We start from the raw sequence: 22,207 nt of genomic DNA, 5'->3' as shown, positions 1-22,207 counted from the left end.
ACTGAGGTAGCAAAAGAGAGAAGGGTGCCTACCCTTGTGCCTGGGTGTGACAATTCTCCTCCCAGATTTAGCCATTAATAACTGCATCTCCAGCAGCCACCAGCACAAGGGTCATGTGCCTGGCAGGGACAATGACACAGCTTGAGCAGCAGTCCTCACTTGGTGTAGCTCTGCCAGGAAAGTCTGGATTCTGTACCCTGAGTCAAACCCCTTTGTCATTTTGTAAAGAAAAGTGTTTTGCCCTTTAGCTTTCTGTGATGTTAAAGTTAATGGCATTTGCTGTGTTTATAACTTACAGAGCTCCTTCACAGTGCAGTGATTGTTAAAATATGTAATAAGGAGTAAACATTGAAAAATGGCCTTGCTAATTATTTGTTCCGAATAACCAAAAATGTTCTAGAGGTTTTATGTTTTTCTCACTTTGTTTTCTCTTGCCCTTGTGGCTCAAGAAAACTGCAATGCAGACAGAACCAGGGTTACCAAACCCAACCTGAACCAAATGCCCATGGGAAAAAACCCCAACAAGCTGCACTGCAAATGGAAAACTGTGGTTATGTTTGTCACTTTTGAATTAAAGCTGTTGATACACAACATTCCCTGACCCTGGAATGGGATTTAGTTTTTCATCTTCACACCAAATTCAAAGGGAGCTGAGGGCACTGGTCACATATCACTGTTGCCCTGTAGTTCTCACCATGGAGCAGAGACAGCTGTAACAGAGGGACTGAAGGCTAAGCTCTATATTTAGCTGAATGTACCCTTTTGAGAAGTGAGCAAGCCATGTTTTCACTGTGTACAGCAATCTAGAATTTGATCATTGTTCAAAGGGGTTTCAGTTCAACAAATACCTTTTGAAAAGCAATTTTTGTAGATAATGTCCTATCCAAAACATTTAATTACTGTTTTGCTCTCTCAGTAGTAATTCAAAGAACATAATACAAACACAAAAAGTAGAGCAACCTACTCTGTAATGGGCAGATGTTGATTAGTCAACCTCATTTTATTAAGACTATCAAAATCTAAGTAGATTTTTCACCCACCTAAAATTCTCATCAGAGAGAAACTAATCTCACCAGAGCCATTGCAGATATCCTGTATCTCACTGACACTGAGGACTGCATTCAGTGACCCACATGATCATTTATCTTTGTACCAGCACTGACCACAGATTGCAAGAAAACTACAATTTAGCTAAAATGGTACAAACAACATTCAAAATGCACTGAGTTAATTTTAAAGTCTTGATTAGTTTTCCCTTCATTTTTTCCTATTTTTTGGCAGTTCACAAATCACAGTTTGAGTTCAGAAAAGAACAACAAAGTGAGTTAGATTCATGCAACATTATGAATCCGTTTGAGACAATTAATTGTGGCAGTCACTGTGACCAGCTCAGCTGATGATTCAGAATGTTGGGATTTCAGTGTGATGTAGCCAGAGCATTTCATGTAGGAAGAACAAGGCTGGCTGCTGGGAATGTTTCAGATTATGGAGGAAGTACCTCTGACTGTGTAGGAGAGAAGAGAATTTCAGGAGCCTCTACAAGGCACTCTGCTGGGATATAGCATGGGCTGGTCTGAGAGTGTTGTGCAATACCTCCGGTTTTGCTCCTAATTTCAGATAAGAACAAGCTGTTAGAAGATCACTGTTATCAAGATTACAAGATGGATGTCTTCTAAGGCAGATGAGTGGGACACAGAGCTGTGTAGCACCCTGCTGCTACTTGACTTCAGGCTTAGCTGAACTGAGCATTTAGAAATTCTTTCCCTTTCTGGGATGGCAGAGCCACTTTACAGTGACAAAAGTGGCCAGATGGAGAGAGCTGGGAATACTGGGAATATTACTGTGCTTTCTTGTGTCACCCTAGACATTGGAGAATTGGCTGTCAGACCTCCTGGCATCCATACACCCTGTTCTCTCCTCATTGTCCCCACATATCCCACCTAAATCTGATCAGCGCTAAGGCAGGTCAGACTTGCAAACAAGATGACAGAACAACAGCTGTCCTGACCCACCTCACTGATACAGTTAGCTAAAGAGATTTTAAATAACCTGTCAAAAAAGCCAGCAAAATCTGAAATTTATGCATTCATTTTGGAAGTTATATTTAAGGGAAAAAAAAATAGTGTTTACATTGACTATGCCAGTATTCTGAAGGCACTTGCTAAATGATTTTCTAAGCACACACAAGGCACATTTTGAAAGCCTGACGTCATTATTCTGAAAAATTAAATACTGGGCAAACTGTTCTGCCAGCCATAAAACGGATGAACAGCATTTTACTTCAGAGAGTACTAAGTGTTATTTAATATGAATAAAGATGACAGAATTAAACTTTTAAAATATTGTGAAATTTGATATTTTATATTTTTCTAAAACTAATGAAGAGATAATTAAAACCATGCCTTATGATTAATCAGGAAGTGTAATAGCTCACTCTGAATAAGGAGACTGAGATTTATATGAAGTAAGTAATTATGTGTACCCTGTTAGCTGTGGAGAGAGCAGTATCAGACAGGTGACATTTTAGAGATAATAATGACTTCTAAAGCACTTGTTCAATTAAGCGTTCAGAGTTCTTGAATCATTGCCACTCCTTAATGAGACATTTATAATTTATATGAAAATTTTGTAATTTTTTCCATGTAAAACAATAATAATATCTGTGCATCAGGCTGCATTTGAAAGGAAGGAATCAATTCCCATCCACTGTTAGGTATGTTGCACTGTATATGTATGTGAAGCTGCAAGTATTCAGAAATCCTACATATTTTATCCTCCATCTGGATGTCATCATTGGAGCCAAAGCAGCTTTAAATACTAGAGAATAAAGACAGATATGTATCAAGGTTCAATTCTTTTGGAAGGAGTCATCACAGGAAATGTCATCAGCACTCTTTTCCTGATGATTTGGTAGAGGAAGTGGAGTCTCCACAACCTTCATCTGTGGAAGAGAGCAGACACTGTCTCTGTGGGATGCATCAGGAGAGACACCTCCTGTCAAACACTGGGCTTTTGGTTTATGTCTTTTCCCGAGTCTGCTGAATGCTCCTTCTCTTTGTATTTATCTGTTAAATACACTCCTGTTGTGTACGTGTCCTTGTGCACAGCTCCCATCACTTCAGGAAAATTGCTATAATCTGATATTCAGCCCTGTATTACTTCTCAGAGTTGTTGGCATTCTAATGGCATATTTTGGGGTGTTGTCTAAGTGTTTCCAGATTGCATATGTGGACTGTCTCAATATGTAACTTTAAAAAGACACTCCTTTTTATAAAGTTACCCTGCTCCTGGGCATGTGTAAAAAGCATATGTGGTATAATTTTTTTTTCTTTTTCACTTTTTAACACTTCAGCTAAAAATGGAATCTCGGAAAAGTTCTTTCTAGGCTTGTTAAGGTGTCTGTGGGAAGTTCCTGACAAATTTCATTTGACTTCTTATGACTTTTTCCCTTCCAGATCAGGCATGGCTCCCATAATTTCTTGCCCTGTAATAAACAAATATTTTTAATCTAAGTAAACCTGTGGACAGGTGGGGAATTGAGCAGAGTACAGAAAAAAAAGACTTAAGTTTTTAAACTAACTTTATGTATTGCCTGTGATGTCATTAACTTGCATCCTACCTAATCCTTTCCAGCTAGAAGGAAAAATGGAGCTTGGAGAAGAAATAAACACACAAGGAAAAATTAGATGACCTCATGTAATGTTATTCCATACTCCTGCGTGTCTTGTGACAATGGTCAGTACATAATTTTGGAATATGATCCAAAAGATAATGGTGTAATATTTTTAGTTACTAAAAAATCTAAAAATAGTAAAAATATAATATCATTACCTTTAAGAGTGCTGTTATTAGCTAGTGATATTTCTCCTTTGGGAATACTGCTGGCTATGACTGGAATTAAGAAAGAGCTCTAAAAATGAAACTTCATTGTGTATTGTTTTGGGTCTTTTTGCTTACAGAAAAATAAAAAGCCCAAAAACCCTGTTCCTTATTTGCCATGCTCTCCTCTTTTCCTAGTCACTCCACCTCCAACAGATCTATAGTTGAAACTATGAAACTGTGAAAGCCAAACACCAGTGTTTTACCTGTGAGATTGCCATGCCACATAAAGTGCATTTGTACTAATTGTCCATCACTAGTGTATATTATTGTTTTGGCCAGAATTGTATTCCCTATGTGGCACTGAAATACTGTACACCTACTAAATCTACATGAAGAAAGTTAGCCAGAAAGTGTCCTGACAGTTATGAAGGATTGGGGCACATATAAACTGCTTTTAAAGTAATTTGCAGAGAGATTTTCATCTTTTCACGTTGACTACCACCTTCTCCTAAAGAGCAGTTCATCTCACGGGTCTCAGTGTTAGTAGAAGGGGTTTGTTTTTTTTCCATTGAAGTACCAGGCAATACAGTATCATGACTTCTGATCAACTTCATTTACTGCACCTCGATCCAGTGTAACTTATTAAGGCAGCAGCTCTAACTGCAGAGATTTCCCAATATATGGAAACCTCAAAGCTGGCTTCAATTGCCTTTATCACTAGAATAAATGTAGACATAATAGGTAAAATAGAAACACAATTGAAACAAAAGTCCAGTAAATTTTGTGCTGAATTTTTCACTATCAAATGTAAATAATAGTTTATTACTCTAAGTCTCAGTTGGATAAATGAGTCATGATAAATGAATGACTACATTTTCAGCCCCTACAGAGTTAGGATGCATGTATAAGTAGTTGGAATTGGAATATATGCATTCCATGTATAATTGGAAACCATCCTGTGCTACCATATATTGAGATTCATGGGGCATTCTGCCAGTGTACCCCTCTTATTTTCTATATTTTAAATGGCAATGCACACTGTCAGTTCCTAAATAGAATATTTCAGGTGACAGCTTAGCCACCAGTGTTTGACAATCTAAAAATATTCTAGGAGATTGAGAGGTTCACAGATAAGACATGTATCAGTCAAAATGTTGAAAAGAATATGCAAACTTGTTGTTATTCAGTATTCTGAGGATGGAGGTGCTTTGGGTGCTTCTGTAAATACAACCTCTCTACAAGTCCAATGCTAAACAACAAGCAGATACAAAAATAATAACTGCATATTACAGCACTTGGTTTTCTTACAAACCTTAGCACCAGATCCCATTTCAAGTATTATTTCAAGAGAATATAAACTGGCTAATTTGGAGGATCAGGAGTCTGGGGAACTAATTAAGAACCAAAGTATGACCAGTGTTTACTTTAATTTCACTTATTTTAATTTGGAAAGTACCCCAGGCTGAAGTTTACAGCGCCAAATAATAAACTGAAATATTCTTTTGTGTGTAAAACTTTACTTTAAAATGTAATTTATAATCAGAAATAAGCTAGGATTAAAGCAGGTGGCATTTAGGTAGCCAAGAGGAAGTTCTGCTCTCATTAACCTTACAAAGAAGTCTCTCATAAATTACTACATAGCTCTTTAACCATAGACTTAAATCTTACTCTGAAGTCCTGCTGAGATTTTGATAGAATGTTACAAAGATAAGCATTAAAAAAAAATTACATGTCAAGTTGGTCTTCAGAATAAAAAAAATGTAGTCATATGTGTTTAAAGTTAATTCAGTAGCTTAACTGAAAATTTGGTGATTTTTAAAGGCACGACAGAGAAAAGCCAGAGTGGTATAGAAAATTTCTCATTGGTATTTGATCATCTCACCCATTATATGGCAGCATAAGTGGGATTGCTGGATAAATGCTGAAATACTGGCGTAGATAGACTCAATAAATACAGTAGGAATGCTATTTAACAGTATATTTGAATATATCTGAGACACATTTTTCCGTTTCCAGAGGAAAAATAGTTCAATACCGTCAACTGGAATAAAATTAGTCTGTTGATGAATTATACTAATTTCCTTTTCAACTGTGCAGAATTGGGAAAAAAAAAAAAGATTCTGAGGAAAACAAAACCAAAAATCCAGGTAGACTACTTTATTTAATCTCTGAGTCTAGACTGAATTGGCTGCAGCTTTCCCATCAAATTCCCCCAAGTCAGCCGTTATTGCACAGCTTCATTAGTGATAAGAATCTGGAGCATTTTGAAGACAAGGCATTTTACACTCCATCATTTTAACTGAGACTGTTTCATTCACATTTTACTGATTATGATGTACATTTCACAGCACTCTGAGGTATGAGAGCCCGATTTTATAACTTTTATCTATTTGTAGTTTTTTGTGGAAACCTTTTAGAGTTGAAGAGTAGAGTGCTGAAATAAGCAAGAGACCACATGCAACATGAGAAGCCCAGGCTACAGCAGGGGTTAGAATCAAAGACATGCAAGAGAAGGGCATGTTTGCTCTTAGTGCCTGTGATAAAATGAGTGGATTGGATGTGTAAAATGCAGGTAGCAACAGAACCATTGTTTTCCTGCTCTTCCAGTGAAGTTGGTAAACTACAAGTCCTAAGCTTTGCATTGCCTTTCAGGTAATTTTTCAGCCTTCCAGCTGTAACAACGCAATTTCAGACCCTTAGTTCAGTCACAGAGGTACCAGGAGAAAAAGATTCATAGAGCTATTAGGAAGGGAAGAAAAATTATTAAAGGCCTTGGAACTGTTTGATTTTCCAAGTTGCACAATCCTGGAAATTGTTCATACTTCTTTTCCCTTGTTAAAAATATATACCCTCCACTTGCATTGCAAGATAAAATCCTAGGAAAGGGTGCATGCAGTAGAATATCAGGAAACCTGAGCTTGAAAAGCTACTGAAGTAGACTAATTTCCTTATAACAAAGAGATGAAGATTGAAAAGTGAGCACAAAAATCCAAGTTCTTACGTCTGCTCCTGCTTTATGAGATATGAAGATGAATTCTTAGCCTGTGGTGAGACAAACAGCAAAAATCTCATTTAATGTAGCAGAATATATGTCTGCTTAGGGGGCAATTGTGTATAGTCTTTTTAGCATCTCTGTGACCAGATGCACAGAGGTCAGAGTCTGGTTAATAAATATTGATGAACACATTTTTACCTAAACAATTAATATATCCACACCATAGAAGAGAGTAAAGTATATTGACTTACAATTCCTTTGAGTTCAACCAAGTAGATGTATACAATTTGAAAAATATTTATTAAATGCTGTTGCTTTAGTGTTCTTATTGTCTGGTTTCAAGGCAAATAAAGATTAATTTTGCTTTGCTTTATTTCTGCTTTATAGCTGCAGCCAGCCTCTGCTTTGCTATGTCAATAAGTTACCTGTTTTATTCTACTAGAAGGCTCTCTGTTCTATGTGTACATTCCTTTATGAAACAGGGGTTTGTGCTATATTTTTTTTTCAAGTTGTTACCTTCTTATTCAGTATGTTCTTTTCCTCTGTGACTTTTAAGCTGATTTATTATATTAAAAATACAAAAAATGGCATGTTTCTACAGTATTTTTACTGATCATAGGCACTCACTTTATGATATATGAGAACATGTTTAATTTTTGTCTTGTTTACTTCTTTTCCTTTGTATGAGCATGTGATTTTTTACCTTCAGTATCAACCTCTAGAGAACCTTTTGAAATGCCTTATAAAAATTTTAGTACATGATGTTCACTTTAGACTTCCCCCTTATCTATCTCTTCCAATTATCTCATAATGGAGCAGAGTGCTACAGCTCATAGTCTATTTATATCTGTCATTTGCTTCATTCTTAGTTTGTTCCCAGGCTAATCCAACTTGTAGATCTTGGCATGGGGGCCATTTATTTTTTTTTCACCTCTTGTTGACATGCTAATCAGTACTTATATTTTTATGTCATCTTGATGCACATTATGAGAATATTTTGGTTCGTCTTTTGCCGTGGTTTTGTTTACCTGCTATTTTTAACTTTACTCTTATCTGTAATGCTGTGGTTACAAAATATGTCAACCCAGTGTCTGGCATTGGAGCCTAGACACTGTAGAGAAACAGAGCAGCACAGGATTCCCCTCTCAAAAAGAGTGGGGCAGAAGTCAAGCCGTGTGCAGTGAGTAGATGGGGCACAGGACCAGGATCTATGGATCAAATATGAATTGAACAATGAAAAATTCAGGGTAGTGAGCAGCCCTTAATCTGGAAGATAAATGACACTTGAGAGACACTGTTAGAGGGTTTTGAGGTTGGCTTGGTTTTCTAAAGACATTTGAAGACAGCAAACATGAAAGTGGAAGAATGAATGCAGGAAAAAGGGCCAAGATTACAGCAATAAATGGAACCCAGCCGTCCCCTGGGCAGAGCAGTGGCTCGATAGCCTTCAGGTGTAGATTTGTGTTTGTGTACTAGTGTGGGACAGGGGATTTAGCTATTGACTCTGGCTATCTGCAGCTCCTCCAGAATCAGTTTAGCACAAAAATATGACCTGTGACAGCCTCCTTTTGGGGGCACTGTTTGTGCACCTTCTTACTTGTACGTCTGAATTGCACTGCTGACTATGCCTGTAAAAGGATCAATTTTGATTTTATAAACACTGCAAATTGAAATAGGGAACTACAGAATGCTTTATTTTAGTAACCTAGCAGTGTAGAATGCTGTTTCAGTTGATGCTGAAAATTTACACAGCTGAAATTCAAGATTCTGCGTTTTCTAAATGCCATTGTTAAAAGGGGGAAAGCTCTTACAATATTTTTTTTTTGCCAGCCATATTTGTCTTTCCTCAATTAGGCTTCTTTTAAAAACTGAAGGGAGTCTGCGCAAAGGCAGACTTAGTCTGTTACTTAGCAGAATAAACTGGTCTGTTTGGTCATTTATTTAGCAGACAGTGGTAAGTGGTAAAAGGAAATACTGTAAGAGCAGAGCAAGTAACACACTGTTGCTGATTTTAATATAGCCTCATTCTGGTTTACTTCCATTCTGAACATTTCCCTCCATCAACACATGTCATTTCCACAAATGTTCATATTATCTTAATTTTGTTCTTACCATCAGTATAGTTATTATTGAAACAAGTCATCAGCATTGTCCCAGTGATACCCAAGTGATCTACATGCTGTGTTCTGAAGTGCTAAAATGTGCTCTGGAGCTCTTCTGTTAGTTAACATTTATAGGCAGTGTGATTAAGAAAAGGTTGCAGAGAAGCATTTGTAGCATCTTAGAGAGGAGTAACTTGTGTTTTTGAAAAGGGCTTTGAATGGATGATTGTTAGCATGGTCAAGTAACAATGTGATGTGTTCTGCAAAAACTACCTCTGTGATCACAGTTAGGAATGCACTTCCACGAACATCACCCTGTACAATCCTAGAGCAGAGCTTTTGGTTGTTGCCTTCCCACCCATCCTTTCTTCCCCTTATTTTTTTTACTTGGACATCTAAGAATTTGTCCATTGTGGCAGCAAATTTCTGTTTTCTTTTACACCAGTATGAAGAGACTGCAATCAATGTAAGTCAAACACTGCAAGTGCCCTAGGGGTCTGCCTTTCCCACTGTCCCACAGTGCTTACTCCTGCCCTACCTTTGCATAGGCGTAAGAATCACAATGATGAAAATAAGTCTGATCACCAAACTGATCTGATTGAAATTCTCCAAAGGAAAGAACATGGACAGTGTCCAGTTAGAGCAAAGTCCCAGTCAGACTAATCTAGAAGTCACCCGTTTGTAGGGGTGTGAGCAGAGGCACTCTCCCTCACTTGTACAGATGGCAGCTTCTTCCACTGGTCATAAAACAGCATCCTCACTTGACAGACAATGTGCCTACTGCTGTCTGCCAGCAGTCAGCACTTGGGTGATGTGGAGTCTGTGTCTGGTTTGTACGTGAATCTGTACTGGTGCTTTATCTGGTAATGAGCAAATCAAGTGTTGGTTGGTCACTACTGATAGATTTCGTGATAGCTGCCAAGGAATTGCATTGTTGAGAGCAGTGAACTACATGTTCATAAATAATCACCTGTCTAGTTCCAAATGTAAATCAAACAGCTACTGTCTCTGTAAACTAAAAACTGCCTAGATGACTCTCCTGAAAGCCTGATAAACATCCCACAGATGATTAAATGAAAGCATACAGCTGACTATTCCTTAATGATTTTGCTGCTTTTGCAGAGATCCTAAATATATACTTATAAAAGAGTGTATGCTGAACACACACACACTCACACACACACATACACACACACACACACACAAGCACAGACATTTCCCAAGCTATGTATGTCCTTGCCTACAAGTTTATCAGTCATACCCCTGGTGTTCTGCACCCCTCTGCATTGCCAGGCTCTGGCAGCAGCTCTCTAATAGCAGGCTCAACCCAAAGCCCAAGGCTTGGTCCTGTCCTCCTGTCAGGGCTGCTCTTTGCTGCTCTGCAGGCTGCAGGAGAAAGGGAACTTTGTGCCCTCTGTCCAGCAGCCTGAGCCTGATGACACCGTGTGCTTGCTGCTACAGACACTGAAATCATGGGCAGCTGCTTTTATTTGCTACATCATAAGGCTTTGCTACTGTTTCCACCAACCTGTGCCTAAGCCTTTTTGTGGTGGTTGCTCACTATGACTCCTTTGTAACATTTTTTCTGGTACTTTTATGTTTCTGTTTGTTTATCTTCTAGTTGTGGGGTGTTTTTAAAGACACAGCTGGAGAAATAATAAGTGCTATCGTTTTGGCCTTTGTGAATTTCTGCTGCAATAGTGATTTGGACTGTCAGACTTCTATTTACACCCTGTTGCACTACAAGGCACCTGTCAAGCACAGTTTTCAGGCAATTTCTGTGGAAGTACAATAATCTTAACTTGCCAGTCCTATATAAATAAACATGTTTACACCGCACCGGAGATATGTACAAGGATTTACCTTGCACACAGCACATCTCAGCCAGCCTTGTTTGTGCTGTATGAGCTGCTCTGAGCCGCTCTGCTGCAGAGGGCCCTGGAGAGCAGCTTTGGCACCTATTCCACACGCATCACATCCCTCTCCGAGGGGATGAGGAGGTGACAAAGCAAACTGTGCTGACAGCTAGGGGGTGGCAAGAGGAAGTTGTGAGGATTAGGGATGGGAAGAAGGGAGTAAGTAGCAAAGGTGATAACAGGGAGTGAAACTGAGCACTTGTCTTTCCTGAGCTGAAGGAAACAGCCAAGAGGTCAAATAATCAGAATCAAAGATGCATCACAGGTGTGGAGACTGCACACACAGACTGCAGATAAGAGCACTGAAGACTAAAACTTCATTCTGGTTAAGTCAGATTTAAATATGTGAAGGTTCTTTTGTCTTAGGAATTTCACTGCCTACTTTCCTGTGACGTGGCAGTAAGTCCACTGGTATTTGAAAATGTAGCTCGCACCTGGATTGCCTTTGCAGAAAAATGGGCATGGGTGAGTTGTAGACTGAGTACCAAACTTTCACTGGAGATGGATTTTACCTGCAAGATTTTTTTCTGCAGCAGATTAAATAGTTTTTGAGGGAATTATGTGAGTCAGGTTTGGAGGCATCATCTTACTATCACATCACAGGAAATATAGAAGGGACATTCTGTTTTAATTGGGTCAAAAATCCCAGGTAGTGTTAAAATTGAAATGAAAACAAAACAATACTTTGGCTGATGAACGCATTTCCCTTGGAAAAACTGAGTCTACTTTCTACTTAAAGAACTGTAAAGAAAATATAAAATACAATTACCTCATTGAACAAAATCTTCAGAGGGAAAAAAAGGACATGTTTTTGACATGACATGTTGACATTTCTATCTTAGAACATTGCATTTCTGAAATTTCTCTCCTTATGAAATGTTAATCAGTGGGAAAGACTCCATATAAGATTGTGTAAATTCACACTGAATGCTGTAGTTAAAGACCATTTTTCATAAAGATCCATTTCCTTTTGGGTAGGTACGGCTAATATTCCCCTATAATTTTCCCCTATAATCCTCCTATAAGGTAAAAGTGTAGATTAAATTACTAAATCCCAATATTTGAGTTTGGAAAAAAACCCAGAGCCTTTGAAATACATTTTTCTGACTTGATATAATTGTACTGTGCATTTGTTTCAGGAAACACTGAATAAATTGTTGGCTATAATTGAAGACTGCCAAGTATAACTAGCATAATACAGTAAAAAAGAACAAAAGAACAAAAGCTAGCAAACAGAAGTAATAATAGAACAAGATGGTGACAATAAAAAGCTGTGGAATTATATTAGAGTCAATATATAGATATGCTCTATTGAATATCACATTGACCTCCCAGTTAAATGTAAAATACACAATGTAAAATACATTGTACAGTTGACATAGAAAGAAATTTACCTTTATTTTGGGTGAAAAATACTAATTAAATGCTTTATGTAATAGGAAAATACCTAGTTTGAATATGTTGACTATTTGATTATTTTACTCAGCTTTAAGTGAATAGAATGTTCCATCTCAGTGGAACATTCAATCTCAGTGATTGGATCAAATCTGCTAGGAAGAGAGTTCTCATTTCAGGTAACATATTAACAAGTCTTATTTAATATAATATTTTACACTTGGTCATGTGATACTTAAAAATGACAGATTGGGATTCACCCACAAAGTTTTTTTTTGTTCCTTTTAAAAAAATTTTATAATCCATCTGCTTTTTTACTTCCTTCTGCTTTAATTCTGCTTTGATTTCAGAAAATTTAATCTCCTTATTTCAAAGTAAAAATAAAACTGGGATTAGCCATCTAATCTGTGGGGATGCCAAGGTGGTCAGCCTTGTTCTACTTGCTGGTTTTGAAAAGATAAAAAATGAGAACTAAAACATCCTGAAAAATGAGAAGTAAAAGATAACTTACTGAAAAGGAGTAGCAGAACAGTCAGAGACTTAGAGATGAGCAGCAGAGTTTAAGTAAATAGTGATTTGAATTTCTGTGGTAATCAGAGGCTAACTGGAGTCACTTGCAAGGGACCAAAGTGAGAAGAGCTTGCTCAGCATTTCCCTAATGTTAAGACATGGGTTTATCCTTTCTCTTGTTAGCAGGAGACCAGAGTTCACAGTGTCTCCTGCTGGTTTAAGCTCTGGACTATTACACCTACACCAAAAACCCCCAAACCAACCAAACAAAAAAAAAAAAAGGCAAAGATGGCACATTTCATTTCCAGGTATTCCTTTTGTGTAAGAAAGGTGTATGGACCTGTAAACTGCCATATCTAAAGTAAGCAATGAGTCTCTAAGATTTTTGTTCATGTAATTCTTCAGGCATAACAAAATCTACCAGAACAGTTTGAGGCTGTTATTTCTCTGAACACCTGTTTCTATCTTTATCTGGATAATCTCCATGACAATGTCCCTCATCATGTTTACTGCTTGTTTTCTAAGAGAAAAGTGTTAAATAGGGGGCAAATTGAATCAAAACTTATTAAAATAAAATCTACAGAGAAATAACATCACATGTTTGGGTAGGAGTGACTCAATTCCATCACTACCATCCATCTATTTTGGACATAGAGTGAATATTTTTACAAGTGGTCACCATTAAGTTTCTGTTGAGCTTGAGGAAGAAGGATTTTTAAGGGCCATAGCACCACGAGATGCCCACATGGCGTTTAGGTAGTGCTGCAGAGTTTATTTATTAAAGCCTTGATATCTGTTGGGTATCCTAATGTGCAATAGTAGAAGTAGATTTAAAGTTGAGAGAATAGTTCAAGAGGAGAGAAAAGTTAAACATCTCAAAAGACAGATTTCTCAAAGTCATGAAATGATAACTTCAGGAATAGTGAAGTTACAGAGTCCAAGTCACAATTCCAGATGGTGAGAGTGTAAAGAAGAAAGATATGTTGAAAGCAAAGGTCCATGCAGGGAATTAGAGCAAAGAAAAAACCCCCTGGGTGGGACAGTGTGCCATTTCCTCGGTGTTTTCAAGTCAAACTGTGTAGTCCACAGAGGAAGAAAGAAAGGGAGAAATCTGCAAGGAACTAGAGAAAAGGAACTGTTGACAAAGGGACTGGAAGTTTTCTTAAATTTGGATGGATGAACAGGAAGAAGGAAGAGGTGGGATGAGAGGACTGTGGACAGTGAACTGGGGACTCTGAGCATGGATGAAGTGGCAGGGAAAAGGTTTCAGATGACCAAAGAAAGAGACTGGGGGCGAGAAGGCAAATAGATGGAGGGCTACCAAACTCCTTAAAACACCCCTGACCCTGCAGACTTTCTTCAGGATAGACACAGCTGTGTCTGCTTGGGAAAATAATTAAGGGGTTTTTTTTGAGAGAACAAGAGTCTTACTGAGGTAGCAATTAATTGGTAACATTACATACACACAGAAATTTTGTAAGCAAAAATAAACAGCTCCAAATGAAAGGTGTGCAGCGCTCAGCATTAAAATCCTGTAGTAGAAAGTACTGTTAAATTTTAAATGCACAACTTGAGACATGTTGTTACTCTAAGAACAGTAATTTGTGTGTGTGAGATGTTTGTGCACACTGCCTGACCCTGTGTGTGCCTCACCCATCACAGAGGGGACAGGGAGGGTGCTGGGGTTGCAGGGGAAGGATCTTTGTTTTAGATCAACCACTGATGAGAGATGAGCAGCTGTGATACAGAGCAATAGAGTACAAAAAATAGCTTGCAATGGGTTACTTTGTATTTTGATCCTAATGCTGTAATGCAGTTAAACCCAGGCTGGCAGAAAGGAGTTATCACAGAACACCTGATTTCAACAAGTTCCTTTCAAGTCTCTTTTTGACAAATAGTTGCCACTATTATAAAAAGAAAAAAAGAAAAAAAGGCAACAAATTAACTATCCTGCTCTTCAGGTTTGGTTAATTGGCACAACTCCATAAAACTGAGCAGTGCCTGGAATCAAACTCATGGAGCACATCCTGTTACTCAGACTTAGCCAGTAAAAAAGCCTTGCATAATGGATTTTCATTGCAGCAGCTCTGTGCTGGATGTATCCTACATGTGAAGTATTTTTGCCCAGAAGTTAAAAAGAGCTATTTTTACATGCAATAAAAATATTTTAAAATATCCATTTCCTCACCTTGTATGGGAAAAAAAAAAAAGCCTTATAAAATCTACTAAGCATCTTCCTTCAGTAGTTTTCTTTGAAACTTGAGCTTCAAAGTGCACTATTTCTTAATGCATCATTCACATTTGTTTTATTAACTTTCTCACATCAGCTAATAGGTTTGCAACAGAAAAGTATATTTACAGTAAAAAGTCAAGAGTGTGAGGGAAACTACTTAAAGATTTCTTTTCCCGTAGTAAAGCATCATAGTATTTTCTCCTTTAACAAATTTTCTAATGACAATTATTACAGATGGCAAGCTCATTCTTTTTATCACTACACCATTACTAGAATGGTGAATTCTTGATGGATTTTCATGAATGCAGGACTGAGATAATTTCCTTTTTTGAGTGTGCAAGTCTGTGAATAAGGGATTAACACAAAAGTATTATTAATTGATTGAAAAGCATGCATACTACCTGCTGCTGAGTCTCATCTCTTGCTGTTAGTCTTTGTCTTAAAAATCTTTCCCTCAAAGGAATGAAAAAATGGAGATCTTTTCCACAGAAATGTTTGATAATGTCATTTCCTCTTTCTGTTGCTGTAATATTAAATTGCTGCCATAGACCTGTATCGGTTTCACAAAGACAGTTTTATGTAACTGATTGCAAAAAGGAGCATGAAGCTGGCTACATTCAGATTTCAAGATACATTTCTATTTATATCCATAAAAATCTATTTATATCCATAAAAAGGGACACATGTACCATTTAAATTGTAAGGAAGATAATTAAAATTAAGGGCTGAATATTTTAGCATTTTGATGTCTGAACAGTTAAGTAAAGGAAAAGTTTGCCTTGACATAGAAAGTGTTTTTTTTGTGGTTGCAGATACAAATTTTTACTTGTGTGCAACCTGAAAAAGTTGGTTTGGCCAGTTTTTTCATGCTCTCTTAGCTTTGTTTCAATCAAAGCAGCACTTATGGAAGGGAGACACTAAAAAGAATTTGAGCATAAGATGCATTTCTGATCTCTAAGATTATTTTTGCACCCCTAATCCTTTATTTTATAGCTTGTTATTAACTCAGCTTATGCTATTTCTGTTTCATTAAAGCAGAGAATTATTTACAGTGACACTGGTAACACCTGGTATCTATAAATCTGTTAGTTATGTTAACATCCAATTACATCATCCAGTGAATATAGATATGCCTGAAAAAACATCACTAAAGAGCTTAACTCAGATTCACTGATATGAAAGGGAGCTTCTAACTAAAAAATCCCTGTGGAACCTGTGTTCTGTCATGTAGTTTCCCAGTGTCAGATATCATAAAGAATCTACAAGACAATACTGCACAAACACAGTTCTGCGGAGTTCTTGAAAATATTTATTGGTTTGTTCCTATTAAACTGATGAAAATCCCCATCAGAAAATGCCCTTATACCTGTCAGTGTTAAGTACTCTGCACTTGTTAGAACCATATTTAAGAAAGTGCAGGACCATATTGCAAAAGTTAGATTTCACCAGCACAGTGCATGGCAAACACCTTCAGTAAGTGTGCTTACTGTGCTTTTAAAAGAGAGTTCTGAGTGCTCCAGAACTTGCAAAACTTCAAATAGAAGTGTTACCCATGACAGTCATCCTTAAAACACACTAATCCTTTTCAAGCTACAAGAAAAAAATACCTATTTCCTTTTTTATTGCAGTAAAGTAAGATCTGATAATAGCAGTTCACTTCAGCAGTTCAGGTGCTTCATTTTTAAGCACCCATCTATAGCCTATATAATAAGCTTTCAGGTCTGAAATCTAACAGGATTTCACATATATTGAATTGCCAAATCCAAATAAAAAACCTCCATATTCCTTTCCCATTTTGAGGCTTTCTTTGTAGGAAAAATATGAGATGTCCTTTTCCAAAATGACAGATTTAAATAAATGTAAGTATTTTACTTCAGATTGGCTCTGTTTATACACTTAATACCTTTTCTTGATTCCAACATCAATAAATAGTAAACATAAGCATTTACAGCTCTTGGCATGCACGTAGTGAGAAATCCAGCTCATACTTTCATTTGTGAAGTGATTATTTCTGCCAAATCTGGTTTTTAACATAAAAGGAAGACAATTTGTAGCTTTGAGGGTGGAAGATAATACTGCTACTATAGTAAAGTGTGGCTATGGGGTTAGAATGACATTGTAAATAGTAATGGGAAATGCAGGAAAAATGCAGAGCACAGAGAGATTGGTCCCAATGTTTTACAGCCATCAGCAATCCTCTGCATTAGTGTCCTTGACAGGAATTAGGATTTTCCTGCTATACTTTGTATTACATTTAAATGTACTTCTCAAATTACATCTTAACTGAATTATAATAATGCTGTGAGGACTTGGGGTACTTCAGGATGATTGTTGCAGTTTGAAAGATTTGAAATGATTTCAGTGACATCTCTGTTCTTTGGGTTTAAACTAGTGATGGCCACTACCAATGGTATTGAGTTTTAACACACCACTCTGTGTTTTCAGGACAATAATAGAACTTAAGTGGTTTTTGCTAGAGGTGCATCATGTATTTGTGCATTTTCAACACAGCTGAAGAAAGAGTCAGTAAACATAAGACTAAACATAAGACTTGTTCTTTTAACATCCAAAAGCAGCTTTACATGTAATATTCAATACCAGCTACATGCACTGAAAAATTCTGAAGCTATTAACTGACTACAAAAACAAAATCTTTAGATTCATCAACCATTTCTCTCCCATATTTATCCTTCAGCTTGACTTCCTTCTGGTTTGGGTGGACTGTCTTTTACAGGAAGATAAATATGAAGCACAAATTGTTGAAACTAAATTTTCAAGTTACACTATAAGTACAGATTAAACCCCAATGTATTCTGTAGACCAGGTGATCTGCATGTACTTGTACTGTCACCCTGATCTGTGTGGTGGGCCATTTGCTTGGAATCAAATTTCAAATATCCTGCAACAGAGTAATCAAGTGTTATATAAGTGTATCTCAAGAATTTCACTCCCTCACTTGAAATATCCTTAATAACCTTTACTAATTTAGTCCAGGAAAATCTTGTTAAAGCCCTTTACCACTGCTGCTACAAAATGTTCTCAATATTTCAATGGGGGGGTCAAAATTTATTTTTTGTAGGTTCCCAAAAACCTCCTTTTCTAGGCTACCCTTCATAGTGGGAAAAATTCAGAAAAGAGCAAATACTTGAGGTAAAACATTAACCATTTAAAGATTGTAAGGAACATTCAAGTAGAATGAGGGTTCTCCTTAGAAATAAAAAGTAGTCTTGGGAAAGATCAGTATTAAGAGATTTCTGCCCTTGCCAGAGACTCCTTCAGCCAGTCATACTTTACTAAGTAAATAGCAACCTTCAGGAAACAAAGTGAAATATTCTCTGGTACCTAGAGTATCAGGAGAGTGCATTGATTATAGATGTGTGATAATGTATTTCTGCAAGTGTAGAAGGCCACTACAGTTTTTACTAAAGTTTAAAGAAGTCAGGCGATAGAGAAGGAGCCACAGAAGTGGCATTAGCAGCATTTGTAATCCATTTTGCCATGGAAACTGCAGCACTGTGGAATCCCAGTTTCCTGTGAGCACAGGTTTCTAAGAAAAGCCAAGTGGACAGCTGTTAGAAGGCCATCAGAGCAATTCATAGTGCTGGTGATAGGAGGGTGATTAGCTCCCATAGCCTCTTCCCTCTTTATCATTAAATCATGGCTCACTAACGCATGTTGTTTTTTCCGGGTGATTACTGAAATTTTCTTACCAGAATGCTGATAGATTAATTCAGAATGTGTTAAAAAAACCCCACCATGCATCTTTTCAATAACATCCCTTACTTCAATAGCTTGTGCCTCTTTGTTTACCTCTTGAAATATATCCTTGAAGATTAAGTATGTACACTTAGCATGTGGCAGCTGCCAAATCATGGGAGATGTTTCCCACTAAAACTGTCACTGCATTAATGACAGTAAGTTCCTTGGAAAATAGATTCTTAAAAATAAGGTTGTGCTTGTGCTTCCTTTGAATAGGAGGTAGTGTAATTACCCATCTTGTAAGGAACACTACAACAAAACACACCAAAGGCAATGGCTAGTTAAAATTACCTGACTTCACTGAGTGAATCACAGAGCCTTCTTTTTATGACCCTGTCCTACAAAGTGACATGCCTAAACTTCTGGTAGTAGGCAGGCATGAAAAGTCACATTGCCTGAGATGTCACCCACTCTAAGTCCATGAGTAAATAACCCATCAATTCCATAAATGTATGGAAATATCTGGTATAGACAACTGTTTGAGAGACAGTACACGTAACAATATATTGTACAAAAATAGTTTCAGCAAAAGGCTTCACATGCAAGAAGGGAAAAACTAAAGTGAGGGTTCTGCTAGAAGAATATGACTACCTATAAAACCAAGTAGTTGACGTACAGTTATGTGATGAAAGACTGCTGAGAAGAAATTCTGTAATAAAGTTCAGACATGCTTATGAACAGAAAAAGTACATGCAGCTGTGCAAAACATGATGAGCTACAGAGAAAGGGAGATGTAGAGAATTAACTCACTCGTGTGGTGTTACTTTATTCTTGAGCAATAATAGACCTTCCCCAGCTGAGCTCTGAGTGCTCAGGAAGGCACAGATGTGCTGGGTAGAGATTCATTGCTGGGGGACAACTGGCTTGGGGAGGGAGAGTCAGTAATTTGGGTAGAGCAGGGACTTCAGTGAGAATGAGAGTAATGCTGCTCTCATCTTCCAGCAAGCACTGCAGCTCCACAGCTCCAAACAGCGCGAGGTTTTCTACAGAACTGGAACCCACCTTCCTCCCTGGCCAGTCCCTGCAACAGTTCTCTCTTCTAGTCTGTGTAACTATTGCATGAGTGGTACTTAGGTGAACTGAGGGACAGACAGATGAAGTATATCCAGGCAGATCTCAGGGAATGGAGGAAAGATGCCCCTGTTGCTTTAATATAATCAGGAGGAAGGTTATTTTCTGTACAATATTGTGTGAGTGCAATGTAATTTTGCTTTCAGCTCTCACTGTTTCATGGTGACAAAAACAAGTTCAGAGAGGGTGGTTTTGTTTGGTACACAAGTGATGATAGGTGAGTACAAACAAATGGACTGAAACATGAACATTGAACAGAAATATGAACAAGATAGAAAAAAGAAGGATCATTAGAACGTCACTTTTACAGGAAAGGAGTTAAACTGAGATGGGCGGCTTAAACTGGACATCCAGGAAATCTTCCCTACTAATATGCAAATAGGAGAATGGTCATCAATGAAAGTCCCAAAAGCATAGAGCCTTCTTATTTTCCAGTGTACACTGTTTGAGTAATATGAAAATTATTCTGCATGTAAAGGGGATAAATGAAAGGTCTTCTGCCTGGTGGTGGCGAGGTTTTTTTTTTATTTGGTTTGGGCTTTTTTAAAAACTTTCAACATTAGTCATTCAAAGCCAAGTGAGCTTTTGGCTGAACACTCACTATAAGTCCCTCCAGTTTTATATCATGAATAGCTGATTAGAGAAACAAGTTATTATGAAATATTGATTTATTATCTTTCATAGCCAATCCTAATACTTTCTTTTTTTTATTATTTCAGGGTGCAAGTTGAATTCTATATGAATGAAAATACATTTAAAGAGAGACTAAAGCTCTTCTTCATCAAAAACCAAAGATCAAGTAAGCAGTTGGATTAATTTCTGTTAAATTTATGGTACTTTTAAGCATTTATGATACTTTAAAGTAAAATCAAATTCAGTTGAAGGCCACAGTGAAGTTATTAATTTTTTTCTGAGCTTAAATATTTAAACTTGAAAATAATGTGCTCATGCAGGATCAAGCAATTAGTGATGTCACGAACTATTAAATAACATCATGATTTTATTTCTGTGTCGTGATCAAGTTGACTAATTTGCAATGATCTGCCAGCAATGCTCATTGCTAAGTTGTGACCTTGTAACTAGGAAAGCAAAGACACCTAGGATGGTAAAGGAAAAAAGCTGCAAAAGTGCCCAGCTTTTTGAAGAATTAAGTATTCCTAAAATTTCAAACTTTATCTGCACTGAAAAAAAAAATTTTGGAAAGGAGACTATTGGGGATGTGGTATTTCAGAAATGTAGTCCCTGTCATTAGCTTATAGTCTAACTGAACTTTTAGTCTCAACAATATAGTCTAACCTAAATATATCTTCATTGATTTATGTGCTTAACGTCAGCGGCCATCATGGAATAAAATAATGGGGAGGAAATAAAATATTCATCTTTTTAAATGTATCCATGCAGCTGGTCCAAGTGGGTGGAAACATGGAATATTATCCAATCTTGGTTAGAACAGTGGAGCTCATAGGTCAGAAGATCAGTAACTGACCTCAATTTTCTTCTGTGTAGCAGGACTGAAGTTACCTCTCTTTGCCTTTCACATGTAAAGAACTAAAATTACAATAGCTTTATACATAAAGCTTTTAGACTACAAAGAAGATGTTTTTCCTTTGTACAGTTAAAATTGTTTCATGGTTTTGTGTCTGGAAAAAGACAGAAAAAAATAAAAGAAATTTGATGTCCCAGTCTGAAAATATCCAGACAAACAAAACTAAGGAGACTAGATCAAGCTTTCAGAAATAAGACATAGCAAAAAATCTTCTATCTGTAAGAGCTAGCAATAAATACATACTAGCTTTATATCAGAGACCTTGATAATTTTATTGGCTAAGCTGCTTTTACTTTCCAAGTGTAGGAAGAAGAATATTCCTCTAGAAGGAAAGAAAAAAGAAAAAAAGGCACCATGAGTAACAAGAAAAATCCCCAAGCCAAAGTAGTCAGTATTAATAAGTGCAAACACTCTTTCTGCTTATGCAGATCTTGGTTCTTGTCCAAATACTCAGAACCAGAATCTCCTCAAGGAAAGCCTCCAAAGAGCTGTTGCTGACACTGTAACCTGCCTCTCAGTACAGTTCAGTGGACTCATTGAGTCCTGCACTGAAACAGGAGGAGTCTCTTGCCCAAAGGTACCAGGGAGCTGATGAACAAAGATAATAGATTTTAGACAGTGTTCAGTGAGAGCACTAAAAACCTTCCTTCCCATATTAAAGATGGACTTGCTGTCATTGAGAAAAAATTTGTCAGTAGGATCAGAAAACGTTTTGGATAGTGTAACTAAGTCAAACCTGTTCACCAAACAGTTTTTGATAATATCACACGGTTTTGCCAACCAGAGCAGTCAGGTCTAGAATTTATAAGCATTTTCTACAGAATACTGTCCTGCTCTAAATCACATATGGGCCAGTAA

General features: G+C 37.2%; 1 protein-coding gene across 1 annotated transcript in view; it reads left to right on the top strand.

Annotated features, from left to right (window-relative positions):
• The window catches only part of KCNT2 (potassium sodium-activated channel subfamily T member 2), a 117,462-nt gene that overhangs the window by 7,425 nt on the left and 87,830 nt on the right, over positions 1–22,207 (top strand). Inside the window, exon 2 of the mRNA XM_058030027.1 lies at positions 20,523–20,602. Coding sequence (XP_057886010.1) covers positions 20,523–20,602 — 80 coding nt within the window. The remainder of the gene's footprint in view (positions 1–20,522; positions 20,603–22,207) is intronic.

This window comes from Melospiza georgiana, chromosome 9, assembly GCF_028018845.1.
Source record: "Melospiza georgiana isolate bMelGeo1 chromosome 9, bMelGeo1.pri, whole genome shotgun sequence".
Classification (NCBI taxonomy): Eukaryota; Metazoa; Chordata; class Aves; order Passeriformes; family Passerellidae; genus Melospiza; species Melospiza georgiana.
This window is presented reverse-complemented; position numbering and strand designations above follow the sequence as displayed.